The 14850-nt window shown below is 40.7% G+C and overlaps 1 protein-coding gene across 1 annotated transcript in view; it reads right to left on the reverse strand.

Moving 5' to 3' along the window:
• The window catches only part of nphp4 (nephronophthisis 4), a 229400-nt gene that overhangs the window by 164583 nt on the left and 49967 nt on the right, over positions 1-14850 (reverse strand). Inside the window, exon 7 of the mRNA XM_050066031.1 lies at positions 11965-12101. Coding sequence (XP_049921988.1) covers positions 11965-12101 — 137 coding nt within the window. The remainder of the gene's footprint in view (positions 1-11964; positions 12102-14850) is intronic.

Genomic DNA, 14850 nt, shown 5'->3' on the forward strand with positions numbered 1-14850 from the left:
AACTTGACAATATAATTAATAACGTTCCCTCTCATTTCTGATTACCCACATTATATCACATTATATTTGATTATCTGTTTGCCTTATATTGCTGTTTATTTGTGTGGGAGTTCACGCAAACACAAACACACTGACGAACAGTACATAGAGGGCAATGTAAGGTGGGGCAGTTTAGCAATATTGTGATTTAAGACAAGATATCATCTTTGATTTTGGATATCATAATATTGTAAGTGTTGTCTTTTCCTGGTTTTAAACTGTCTATTACAGTAAAGTTATGTAATTTTCTGAACATACCAGACTGTTATTAAAATTATATAACTTTACCCTCTTAGTCATTATGTCCACATAACTGATGATTATTTTTAAAAATCTCACTGTGTAAGTATCTTGTGAAAGCACCAATAGTCAACCCTACAATATAGTCACAATATAGACATGGAGGTATTTGGTCAAAAATATTGCATTTGATATTTGATTTTCTCCATATCACCCAGCCCTAATGCACTGTATATTTCATAAGTGTGTTTTGCGTGTGTCTAATGCAATTCTACACAGCTGCACACTTATGAATGCTTGGGAAACTGAGATCTAAGATAAAAGCTAAAACTATAAGAAAATCCAGTGTAGAAAACTTTATGTTCTGCTTGATCCTCAAACATAAGATATGTCACTTTGTTACTCTGTGTTTTGTTATGTCATACAGTTACAATTTACTTCACTCTGTTTTCCTTCAATGGTCAGACCGCAGTCAGCTTTTGCAATCACAACAATTAATGCAAATTCAATCAATTCAGCTGTATATAATGTATATATGGATATATTGTGTATATTGACATATATGGATAATAAATGTTCATCTGCAATTTTCTGCAGTGGCTTTTTTCTTCCTCTTTGGCAGTTTTGGCGGTGCCTTTGCCAGTGCAGCTGATTACGATGGCTCCACCAAATCGTCTTAAAGCCATAATTGCAGTTACAAATGGCAGAATGCTTGAAGTGCAATGCCTGCTAGAAAACAGTGTTTTCCATTATGACCCCTATCAGTGTTTTGTCGAGAGCTGGAGGTAGGACGAAATTTGGCGGAGGCAGCTGCCTCATAATTCTCTATGCGGACATTAAATAATTGCTTATTTGGTGTAATAACAATGCTTTATAGTAATTTAGGTCATGTTTCCTTAGTGTGCAAGTCCACTTTGTGACAAAGTTTATGACTTCAATGCTTTTGTATTACTACTGGGTTTACTAGAAAAAATGGAGGTAGTCCGGGGGAAAAATGTTTTTTTTTTTTTTTTTAATGAATTATTAGTATTTCCCCACCTACCACACTGGAGCACACAAAGATGAAGCCAATTATGCATTGTGGAAAAAAGAAGGTTTAAACTGCAAGACTCAGACTTTCATACACTTGTCACAGGTCAGCGTACAAACAGAGACAATGGTTGTCATGGATTCTGACTGCACAAGAATTGCTGGTCTTTGTGGTCTTCAAAAAACAGAGAAACAAAATAATGTGTTGAGGTTAATGTTGTAGTAAAAGCTATAACAAAAGCTAAAACCACCAAGGCCTAGCTTTGGTGCTTCATAGCTTTTGCAAAGTAGATTATATTTATGCATGGCACCATCAGAAGCCGTCAGCTATTCGTCAGTAAGTTTTTGTGTCAGTACTTTGTGAAATCAATGTGTAGGCTGTTGTAAAAGGTAATAATAACTCTACAGATGGCAACTGTCATCTCAAGGGGTGTGTGTGTCTGTGTGTGTGTGTGTGTGAGAGAGAGAGAGCAAGAGAGTGTGAGAAAGAGAAAGCAGATGAAATTATGTATGTCCCACATGAGTTTTGTATAAGCCAATTACCAAGTAAGTTACACAACTCTGGCAATCTTTCTCTTACCTTTGAAAACCAGCAAACAAAAGAAAATGCCTCTCACACACGGTAGTCATGGAGAAGATGCAAGTTGGCTGTTAACATCACTTTCCATGTTTTAACCCATTGATAACACAGCAGTCAGGACACTGACCTACACATCTGCATCTATGTCAAGACATGCATGTTTGTGTGTGTTTGTATGTGTGTGTGTGTGTGTGTGTGTGTGTGTGTGTGTATGTGTTGCTACCCACACAGTGGATGTTAGCTCCCCCATATTGAGGGTGAGTCATCCATGGCAAGAAACAGTGGCAGCATCATTAGCATGCCGCTCTCATCCTCCCACTCCCCTACTCCTTAACAGATTTTAACTGGCACAGCGCTTCCACTGATAAATCACTGTTGCCCTACTGCTGAAACACTCCCATAATTCACAACCAAAAATATTAAGTCAAACACACACACATACTGCTGCCTTCCTATTTCCCTTCTCATACCACTTGTCCCTAAGCATAGTATAACTCATGCCACTTTCATCCACTGCACATATTACACCACCATGAGCGCACTATTGGTTCCACTCGGAAAGAAACCCCTCATGCTGGTACAGTCCAACCCTGAACACCAACAGGACACACACCAAAACCAATACTCTTGGCCTTCCTGCCCTGTATCACTCAGCTCCAGCCCATTTGTTCCTACTGAAGACATAAATCTTTAATAATAGGTCACAAATATATATACAATATATATACAAATTTTTTTTGTTTTACTCAAACACGAGTAAATGGTGTTTTTATTGAGGACTATGCCGTAATTCTTCATGGCATAGATTCAACATGGTGCTGGAAATATTCCTCAAAGATTTTGGTCCACTTTGACATGATAGCATCACCCAGTTACTGCAGATGTGTTGGCTACACATCCATGATGCGAACCTCCCTTTACACCACATCATCATGTTCAAGAAACCAGTTTGAGTTGAGCTTTGTGACATGGCGTGTTATCCTGCTGGAAGTAGCCATCAGAAGATGGGTACACTGTGGTCATAAAGGGATGGACACGGTCAGCAACAATACTCAGGTATGCTGTGGTGTTTAAATGATGCTCAGTTGGTACTAAGGGGCCCAAAGTGTGCCAAGAAAATATCCCCCACACCCTTACACCACCACCACCACCAGCCTGAACTGTTGATACAAGGCAGAATGGATCCATGCTTTCATGTTGTTTACGCCAAATTCTGACCCTACCATCTGACTGAGACAGATATTGAGACTCATTAGACCAGCCAATGTTTTTCCTCTGTTCTTCTGTTGTCCAATTTTGGTTGGCCCATGCGAATTGTAGCCTCAGTTTCCTGTTGTTAGCTGACAGGAGTGGCACCCAGTGTGGTCTTCTGCTGCTGTAGCCCATCTGCTTCAAGGTTTGACGTGATGTTGGTTCAGAGATGGTCTTCTGCATACCTTGGTTGCAAAGAGTGGTTATCTGAGTTACTGTTGCCTTTCTATCATCTTGAACCAGTCTGGTCGTTCTCCTCTGACCTAAGGCATCAACGAGGCATTTTGGCTCACTGAAGATTTTCTCTTTTTTGGACCATCCTCTGTAAACCCTAGAGATGGTTGCGTGCGAAAATCCCAGTAGCTCAGCAGTCCCTGAAATACTTAGACCAGCCTGTCTGGCACCAACAACCATGCCACGTTCAAAGTCACTTAAATCACCTTTCTTCTCCATTCTGATGCTCCGTTTTAATTTCAGCAGGTCATCTTGATCATGTCTACATGCCTAAACGCATTGAGTTCTTGTCATGTGATTAGCTATTTCCATTAACGAGCAGTTGAACCGGTGTACCTAAGACAGTGGCCGATGAGTGTACATTTGATGCTCTATTGATTATTTTAAGTAGGATGGTATGTTTCAGATTGACTCATGGTAATGAAGGAACATGCCAGCTAGTGCAACAGTGAGGCCCATTGATGTGTTTTTAATAGGTTTTGTAAAACAGTGGAGCTCTATGGCACAGAGGGGAAAGTCAGATTAAGCTTTGGCTGCAAAAGCAATACATGTTAGTAGGAAAAATTAAGAAAACAGAATACCGTCAGCAGAATCCTTTCACTTTAGAATAATTGTTGCAAGACATAAAACAATAAAGTGCAAAAAGAAGAAATAGAGCACCAGAGATGATTAAAAATCTAGTGGAAACACTTTGTTTGGTCAGACAATGTCTGTCCAAAATGACTGTCTTAGCAGTCTTTGATGTTTGTCCAAAATTTTCTCATAAAATAGTTTGTAAGATGAAAATGCACAAACAAAGATTTGTATGATTGACTTAGTGCCCCAAGAATAAATGTTCTTACCGGTTAAGTTAGGCTTAGGAAAAGAAACATGGTTGGGCGTCATCAAGTTACGTACTGAACAGAAAGTTAGCTTTTGGAAAGTAACTTTATGTACCACAAAAGTAATGCTTTGATAAAGAAAGGCATTTGTATCGTAACTCATTTTCTTCAGCATTAATCTAACAAAACAGCTAGTGTTAAATTAGTATGAGCATCGTTTTTAAATGTTACTGTGCTAGCTGATCATCAACAGCAACATCTGTATCTGGAATTCCAGTTCCTGCATTGACAGCCCATGATGCAGGCCTGATGGCATGCAATCAATAAATGACATTTGATCCTGGCACTACAATTTCCCCATGAGGAATCAATAAAGTTTATCTTGTTCTGTTGATAATCAAAAGGGCTGTGCCTTAGGGACCAGCTGAATTCCCAAACAAGTAACGGCTATGTTTCAGATGAGATGAGGATAACCTGCCTTTTGCTGAACAATACCATGTCAGGGGATGTGTGAATTCCCTCGCACTAGACTTTTAAAGACTCTTCTCACACTAGGGTATAAGAGAAATACCAGGCTTCCTTTAACAGATCATACAAATTGAAATGTTGCCAAAATCTGAATCAGAAACCCTTCATGCACGACATTTGCCTTGATAAAAGGTTCAGTGACATCCAAAGGACTCCAAATAATTCAAAACTTGCAATAGTTGAGCTCCCAGTAGTGACTGATGGATCCTACTGATAAAGTATCAGCTCTGTGTATCTCACAGTGTTCATAAGTGTCTCCTGGAGGTCACTTTGTTCAGTTTGGTCAGACTCTCCAAATATATTATTTCAACAGAGGAAAAGAGGCAGTGACTCTCAGTCTTTTAAGGGTTCATGAATCTATCTTTCCTCCCTGAACCACTGTGCACTCTCTGTCTTGTCTGACTTATAGGGTCTATAACCGGTCGCAGTCTATTTCGTCTAATCATTGGATCGTCAATCATTACGTAGACCTGCATTTCATGAATATTTGATGTGAGCCAAGTGCATTAAACCACATTCCTTTGCACTGCATCAGTTACAGTGGTTACAGGCCTAATAATGATAAGGAGAAGGCACTCAGCTGGCACATTCGGAGGTGCAGCCAAACTCGGTGTCCTCAGAGAACAATGTGCGAGACGCCTGCTATTTCAGAAATGTACAGCCTCTTTTGTCTTTTTTTATAGTACCACGTCCACAGGGGCAGTCCTACTTTGAGTGAGTTTTCTTCTTTTAGGACAAATGAAAACTTCCTGGAGCTTTGTTGCCAGAGTCTTTCTCCATTCATTAAATCAGCCCAAGGCATTTTGTTCTGCCTGCGGCATGGCATCGGTCCTCGCCTGCTTCCCTCCTCCTCTTCATCTTCCTCTGTGCGCCCAGGTCTTTTGATCACAAGCCAAGATGTTACATAATTTCTGACAAGATCTCAGGCCCTTTCATCATCAGTAATATATTTTATTGAAGATTTAGGTGAGCGGTTGCTACAGGTCATTTCAGGTGAGGTAGCCTCTGGCTTCATTCAAACTTGGGGAAGGCAGTCAGGTTCAAGCAGATGAATAGTGTTAGTTTCTTAAAGTGGAGGTCAGAGTGTGTTTGGAGAGGGTCCAGAATCACAGTTCAAATTAGCCTGGTGCTCACTAAAGTATGCGATGAAGCTATGGAAAGTAGCTATAGCAGTTACATGAAAAGCACATCAAGTAGGGCACCGGCTGTATAATATATAGGAAAGTGGACTGTAAAAAGAAGCCACTCTCTGTGATAGTTTGTCGGGCTAAAAATAGCAATACTTAAGAGGAGATTATGTGAAGACTGTATGTCAGACTAGCAGCCAGCATAAAGGATTCGTCTCATGCTGCACTGTACATTCATCCGCCACCCCATTCCTCTTCATTTTTGTCACTCCGTTTCTGCCTTCATACCAATTTAAGCACAGACACGCTGGCGTGAAGTAACAAACGCACACATACACACACACGTACACACGTTCCCTCACACAACGGTGAAACTGAGTTGGCGGGTGAGGTGTCAGCATCACTTCAGAGACAGCTTGATGACAATCCAGCTGGAGTCACACTTTTAAAGGTCACACACATATCACACACACTTTCTTTCTCTGTCTGTCTGTCTCTCTCTCTCTCTCTCTCTCTCTCTCACACACACACACACACACACACACACACACACACACACACACACACACACACATGTACAGACACCCTTTAATTAAAAGCTGCAATCAAGCTGACTTCTGCATGTATTAACACCTCTCAGAGACATGAGAATGTCGTCATACCACTGAAGTTATAAAAGTCTGGAACATTTTACTAATCTACGCAACTTAGGCTGGTTGTGAAAACCTTCAAAGAACATCGCACAGATGAGGAAAAAAAACTGTCAGTGCTCCAAAATAAGATAGGTATTCATGCTAACATGTCACTTACCTCACAGCAGAAAAAGAAGTTGTGCCTACTTTCCACTATTTGTATTTAGTCAGATACAGTGTCATGTAAAATATGTAACTATATATTTAACAAGTGGTGGAACATAACTTAGTACATTTACTCAGGCACTGTACTTAAGTACAAATTAGAGGTATTTGTACTTTGAGGGGTTTTTTTCATGCCACTCTATACCTTTACTCCAGTACATTTCAGAGGGAAATGTACTTATTTGAGTTTTCTGTTTGTTTTCCTTGTTTCATGTCATTCATTCATGTTTAATCTGCATCCTGTTTTATTTTGTAGATTCTCTCCTCATGTGTCGTATCTGGTTTTACTTCCTGTGTCTGTGTGTTTTCCTGCCTGTTTTCTGTCACACCTGCCTCGTTAGTCCTTCCCCGGTCCAAGAGTCTTCCCCTCACACCTGTTCTGTATTAGTCCACCCTAGTGTTCCCCTCCACACCATTGTTGTTAGCCAATCCCCATTTTCCTCCTTTTGCCCGTGTCCTCCTACTCCAGCTGTGGCTTGTTCTTGTGATTAGTTTCCTGTGTATAAATATAGCTGTGTTTCTCTTTGTCCTTGTTCCTTGTGTTCGTTCCTGTGTTCATCCCTGTATTCTTGGTGTCGTTCCCTGCTCCGTTTCCTGCCTTTTGTCTTGGGTTCTGTTTGGATTTTTTACCTGAGTTCACTGTATTATCTCAGTTGGTTTTCAGTTAGTTTTGGTTCTTCTGTCATTTGGACTTTCTTTTACTTGCCTGTTCTAGACGTATTTCATCAACTTTATTAAAGCTCGCTTTTTTGTTTAGCCTCAAACCTGCCTGCTGCTCTGCATGTGGGTCCTTCCTGAAGTGATACTTGACAAAGTGCTTATAAAATATGATTTTTTTATTAATCAATCCTCCCAAACGTTTATACAAGCACAGCTAAAACAATTAACTACTTATTCAATTAGCTGAGTGATTACAAAAATTATTTTGCAGCTATTTAGAAAAACATTTTTAGGGTTTTTTTGGGGGGGGGGGGTTTGTATTCGTGCTTTTACTTAAGTAAAGGAACTGAACACTTCCTCCACCACTGTACTGAGCACATGTGCTGCCACAACCCACTGCCACTACTTATTTAGCCCAGTGAATGTCCAGACAATCCAAATGTGCTACATGTGATCAACTGTTACAGTAAAAATGATCATTCGTTGTAGCCGAAGAAGCAAGCTGAAGTGGTTTTCTATACTTCATTCTTATGAGAATGTCTCCTGGTCTGGATGACTCCCTGTGGAGGAACTCTAGGAACATCCAACTGAAAGAAAAACCAGGGGCTGACCCAAAACACACAGAAGAGATTATACATCTCAACTACAGTGGGAAAGCCTTGGTTGGAGGATGTCACTAGGGCAAACTGATGTCTGGTCTACTTTTCTTGGCCTGCAGCTGTGATTCAGACCCAGAAAAGCAGTGGATATGGATGGCTAAATGGTGCTAGCCAGTGTTGTCAAGGGATTTTTATTGATGGCTACACTCTAAATCTGTATTATGGCAAAACATTTTTTGTACTTTGCAATGCAGAGTAGTACTATTTATAATCCATGATCTGCCAAAATGCAAAAGCTTATCCAAATAAAATAAAAGGCTTTAGCCCCAAAGGCAGCCCCTCCAGCAAGGGGTGTCAAAGCAAAGGCTCTAATCCGTCCCACTTGATGACTTTGCACACCTAATGGTGATGCACTTGTGAAGGCTAAGAGGTGCCGGGTTTCAGGAGCAAGTTTAACAGTGAGTAGCCTACTTCATGTAAAGTGCTGCTTCAGAGGCTTTTCCATCGTGACCGGAATACAGTTCTCTGAAAAAACAATGAATACTTGTTGTGTGTTGTACAAAATATCATCAGAGGCTTTAGTAAAAGAAATCTGTATCAGACTTATATCTGAAAGCAATATTGGCAGAACCCTATTGCCAAAACGTTTTATTTGTAAATGGTTTGTAAGGCAAGTGATAACTTAAAATGCTTCCTCAGCAGCATCCACTTTGATTTGGTGTGGTGTGTGATGTTGCATTTATTTTTCTTCAGACAGACAGAAATTGAAGGTGTTGTTATGTATGGGTTATTATGCAATGGTTTTACTGGTCCAACCCACCTGAGATGAAATTGGCCTGTATGTGGTCCATAAACTACAATGACTTTGACATCCCTGCCTGAGAGGCTTTAATGGTCACTTTCCTGAGGGTGGTGCTGGCAGTGGGGTTTGTACCATTGGGAGTACAAAGTGTGCCTCAGCAAATTTCATGGCAATCTGCCTATTAAATTAGGATTATTCTTGTGTGTCCATTTATTAATTGATTAATTCATTCCCCTCTCTCCCCTCCCTCTTTTTTGGTCACAAAATCTGCACTGGGCCCTTCCACAGAATATTACTGCTTCTTTGCCATGGTGACAGTTTGGGACTCACTGCACTGGTGCTGGACAGCATGGAAAGTTAAGCGGGGCTGATTCTCCATAAAGCCTCCATTTGAATATAACTATATTTAAATAGGCTTGCTAGTCCCTAAAGAACTGGCTCCATCCCGAGGGTCTGAGGGCAGCTCTAGAAGGAGAGCACAGTTGGACCCATGAAAGGACAGTGCCCTCCTGTAAGAGTCTGAGGGTGGCCTGAGGCGAGGTCAATTTTACACACTCAATAATAGACTAAAGGGAGCAGTAGAAAAGGAAAAATACCCGAACCAGCCACCAGCAACCTCTTTTTGTCCTCTGTTTTAATTCAACTCTTACAGAAGCACTTTCGTTCAACTATTTCTTTTTTTGCCTTGTTCAGAGGTTCTCTGTGGAGTTATAGACCTCCATTAGCGTTATCAAGCAGTTTTTATGTACCATCCCCATTTTGTTTACCACAAAGATGCATTTACAAATGATAAAGTATCAGCTCCACTGATAAACAAATTTCTACGAAGAAGTCATCTACGTCAAACTGAAACGACCATTGTTAAACAGAGGAGGTGGTGGCACCACTTATCGCACCTGCAATGCAGTCTTGGGATCCCTCCCCAGACGAATGAACACCCATTCACACCTGGACCCATCTTACTATAACAACACACAAGCTGGCCGGGTGGGTGAACGACTGACATGACCTTAACAACTCTGAAACTCAGAGCTCACGTGACCTGAACGATTCTGTAAGGGCTTACATCCACAGAGAGTTTAAAGCCTGCGACTCCACACCACTCCATTAGAACTGAGTAAGTCACTTGGATGAGAGGCGAAACGTCTTCATGAAACTCAAGCAAGTCCAGTTGCCTACGATATAGCACTTAGGAATAAAAAAAAAAAAGACAACAAGAAAAAAACAACAACAATGTAAAAACATCAGTATCAGTATTGGCTGTCAGCCAAATTGTTATTTTAAACACAGACAAGGCCCAGAATTTCACAATCAGTGCATCCCTACTTTTTGGTGAGAAACACTGAATGTACACATAACCTTTGTTTGTTGTTGTCTGAGAACTCCACAGAGCTCCTTCAATTGGTATGATCAGTGCACATAGGTGCAGCTAACATCATAACCTCTAGCTGATGAGAAATGACAATATTTTATGGAGGTTCGTCACCAACAAAGAGCATGTAGATTGACATAAAAGCAGGTAGGCCCCTGACACAATCAGTTATTTTGTATTTTGACCACTGTGTCAAATGTTGTACCGTAGCCCAAAAAATGTCTTTTATTCATCAAGCTTTTTATGGGCCTCTTTACAGGTCATTTGATATTGGTTGCATTCTGCCTCCGGCTTGCTCTTTCCCACCTGCAGTGAATAAATATTTTTGAAATGTGCTGGGGTAAAAGCCTGTTTAATCTTTTTCAATGTTCTCAGATCACAACTGCAGTGCTATTCTGTTTGTAAACACAGGTACTGTGAATTCTAAATGCCAGAAATCTACATTTCAGTATAATAAACTGTGCTCAATATAGCAATCATAGTTTTGTAAGAATGTAAGAAATGTTTTTTTTAAAGATATTTTTGGGGGGCATTTTTTGCCTTTAATGATAAGGACAGTTAAGTGTGAAGGGGGGAGAGAGAGAGGGATGACATGCAGCAAAGGGCCACAGGCTGGACTCGAACCCGGGCCGCTGCGGCAACAGCCTTATACATGGGGCACCTGCTCTACCACTAAGCCACCGACGCCCCAGAATGTAAGAAATGTTGTGGATAATACAAAATCATTACACCAAGTCCACACAATCTTCAAAATGAATTACAGGTACTGCAATATCATTGCAATACACTGAAACCATTATTTTTCCACACTGTTTACTCTACAGTACCATGGGAACTTTATACCACTTATATAGCATAGGCTTTTCCATGCATATTCTTCACTCATCCATCAAAAACAGCCCATAAGCCCAAAGCCACCTGCAGCTCCCTAAAACAAATATTTACACAGTTGTTCCATCTTTGTACACTTAGTATAAATTTACATGGTAGAGGCACTAGTGCCTACCTTTAGCTCCACTTAATAAACTCTAACACTCCCTCGATCCCATATGTTTGAGTTTGAGGATCTGGCCCAGTAGTATCAAAGAGCAGTGGGAAAGCGATACGGAGTGACAGTGTTGTCATATCAATTCTCATCCCTCACAAAGACACATCTCACTTAGGCTGAAGTGAACAGATAGGGCCTGTGCAAAGCCACTGTACAAATAATTGCTGGTCCATAGTTGCACCTGTCAAATATGGTTAACCATCTGGGTTTCCGTAGACAAGAAAAGGGGAAGAGAATAGATAAGCTCCATTTAGTTTGGGAGTCAATATAGCTTAAATTGCAGTGGCAGCTGTAAAAAGGGCTTGTGCTTGCACACTTAAGAAACGGAAAGTGAGATAAAAGAAAGCATCAGGCTGGAGAGAATAATCTTGGTAGAGGTGTGTCAAGGCCATCGTGGCCATCTTTAATTTCAGGAGTTTAGTGAACTGTTGCCCTCAGAAGGATGAAAAGTTATCTGGATTTTGTATGTGCATTTATATCCCAAAATTATAAGGTGATTTGTTTTTCCCCTTTAAGCAGACCATATGCACTTAAAGAAAGTAGGATGTAAGATGATGAAACAACATATTTGCCTTACAAGTTTGATAACTTTAATATTTCCCTCACACTGTATCTGTAGTTGATTTTTCTCAATAAAACATCTATTCATAGGTGCACAACTCAAACAACCAAACTGTAGATCTATTGTATGAGAATATGGATCTAAGGATGATTGTGCCTAATGTGTCATGTGCATGCACTATCAAGGCTGTGTGTGTTACAAAAGCTTGGCCTTACTGTGTTATGGCAGTCGGCATTGATCAGCTGCAGCAGCTCGCTCTCAAACTTCTCCAGGGATGGTTGGAGGGAGATGGTCAGTCTGCTCAGGGTGAAGGGCAGCATCTTTAGCAGCTGAGGCCTCAGCAGAGCATCTCCTGGTGACAATATGAACATGGCATTAATGTTTTAACATGCAGTGACATTTACGGGATTATATCATATTTAGAGCACTTCTGGGTCTGAAATGGAATTCCTCTTCCTGTAATTTGATGTCTCCGCTAAGAAGGTCATGTTTTCAGTGAAGTTGGGGGTTTATCTGTTTGTCAGCAGAATTACAGGAAAAGTACTCGGCTGATTTTCATGAAACTTGGTGGAAGGGTGTAGCATGGACAGAGGAAGAATCCATTAAATTTTGGAGTGCATCTGAATCAGGAGTGGATACACAAATAATTTCTTACTTTCGTTAAACTACAATAAATGCACACAACTCTCACCTCAGACGTCACAAACTGACATAAAGGTGGCTGAGCCAACATGGCGGTGGATAACAGTGCACTGCTAACAAAGGCAACAGTGCTGACAGAACTATCAGTGTTAATGGGGGTTAGCTCACACTCACCAGGGTGACAAGGGGGGTTTATGCTTCTATAGTGATGCTATCAGCAGAGCTAACAGTGCTAACAGCAGCAACAGTGCTGGTACTGACAGAACTAACAGTGTTACTGGGGTTTTACTCACACCCACCATAGCGACCTGGGGGCGAACCACAACACTGTACCAACTATGGATGTTTAAAGAGAACTGGATACAGCATTGAAGGAGGGGCCCCGTTCATTCTTATAAAAGTTGCTCAGTGGCTTGTGAAACCAAAACAGTTCAACTTCCTGGGTACAAAATTACCCAGATAACATCATTGGGCCTATGGAGCAAGAGCACTACAAAAGTTTTGAGCTGAGCAGCTAACTTCTGGTATAGCTCTCTTCTTGACTCAACTTGAATGGGGATAAAATGATTTAACCTTGCAACTCCTCTAATTTTTCCAAATGTTGGACTGAATGGATCGAACCCTTACGCTAAAATTAGTCATTTTGCAGGGGTTGTGATGCTCAAAGTAAAATCTCTTTCACAACGTTAACCAATGAGAAAAAGTCCTTTTGGGCCCACTGGCATCACATGACGGACTCTCAGGTTGTAATTCCACTGTTTGGCCACTGTGAAGAATGGCTTCAAAGCCAATCGCACTTCCTAAGGGCCTGGTCCAAACGTACATTATCAGCGGTAACCATTATATGAGCACTGCTCTTCAAGTGCCCTTTTAATTAATTTAGTTTTCACCTCAGCAAATTTCTGTTGGTGTTGCTGTAGGGGAAAACCACCATCCAGTGTAATAAATGTGTGAAACAAGTTGAGACTATTTCAGTATACTCCTATTTGTGACCCATTTACAAAGTTCCCAGACATTCTCCATCATCCCTAGAAAATTTATCAGGGCACCCCAGAAGTTCTAGAAACCTAAAAGATAGAGGTCAAGTGGAAAAAACATGGTTTGATGCAGTGTGTTACACACTGCTGATTCTACTCGTGTGTGTGTGTGTGTTATCTTATAAAGTAAGCTGAAGTTCTCCATGTTACTTTATCAGCGGTGTCAACACCAGAGCCAAAGGGTTGGTTTCCGGAAACACTTAATGTTTCATGGCAGCTTTACTTATTAATATGTCTGCCTCACCCTGGACTCTAGAGACGCTCCACTTCAAATGGTACATACTCCTAGGATGTGGGGTTAACATTTTGTTGTGTGTATTTTTAACCACACTTGACTTACTGTCATATATCATACTCCCTCATGGAGATATCCATGAGCTGGATGAGGAAACACACCCCTTCTTTAGCAGCAACTGTTTACACCGTCAGACCTCAACTCTTTGATTTCAATATATTTGATTAGAACTTCTCTGAGAGACAGCAGCTCCGTCTTAATGACTTCTCCATTGATTTGTGGTAAGCTGCCTGATGCCAACCACTGGAATATTTACACCACAGAGAGAGATACCACTGCTGGTGTCAAACAATCCAACAAAAACTATTTCCATCTGGAAACTTGGTGCAAATTGAATCAGAATCGATTGAAGAAAGCATCTCAGCCACTGGATGAATTGGGAGAGCCTGTGAAGTCCACAATCACCCCTTTCAGACACAACAAAGAGAAAATAGCCAGTGTGATTGTAATCTCTTCAAGAGTAATGTAGCCATCAAGCGTTTCATTGCAGCCCTTGTCTCTGGAGCGCAGAGTTGGATTGTTCTGAATGCGGCGTGAATATCAAACTGGTGGCTGTGGTCTTAAAAGGCAGCTTAGGTCTCTGCTGCTCACAGCCCCAGAACATGAAGAGGATTAGCCGGCTACCATACCTCCCACTGACTCCCAATGATTATAGCTCTGCACTGTCAGACTTCATTACATTCCCCCTTAGAAACTCACTTTCTAAGTACTGCAGACATTTCAACTTCTGATGGAAGTATGTTTCCAAAAAAAGACCACTATTAAGTATCATAATCAAGATCCTGTTTGTTACTTTGACAGTTAAAGAACATGTGTGAGTAGTTGCTGGAGTATGTTATGTAAGATTACACCTGATATATGCTGATGGTGTTGGGTTGAGCCATGTCATATTTTGATTAATCTATCTTGAGTTAAGGTGACCTCTTCGTTTACCTCAACATTTCTCACAGAACTCTTTAATGTGCTGCACAGTAAACACAGACACCCTAAGTATAACTGTTTCCACCAACATAATAACTAGAGTTGTTTGAATAGAAAAAGCCCTAAATATTAAAAAAAGAAAAGAAAAAAAAAACCACTCAAAATTGTTGTGACTACCTCAAAACGGAGACTGACAGATGTAAAAA

The sequence above is a fragment of the Epinephelus moara genome, chromosome 16 (assembly GCF_006386435.1).
Source record: "Epinephelus moara isolate mb chromosome 16, YSFRI_EMoa_1.0, whole genome shotgun sequence".
Classification (NCBI taxonomy): domain Eukaryota; kingdom Metazoa; phylum Chordata; class Actinopteri; order Perciformes; family Serranidae; genus Epinephelus; species Epinephelus moara.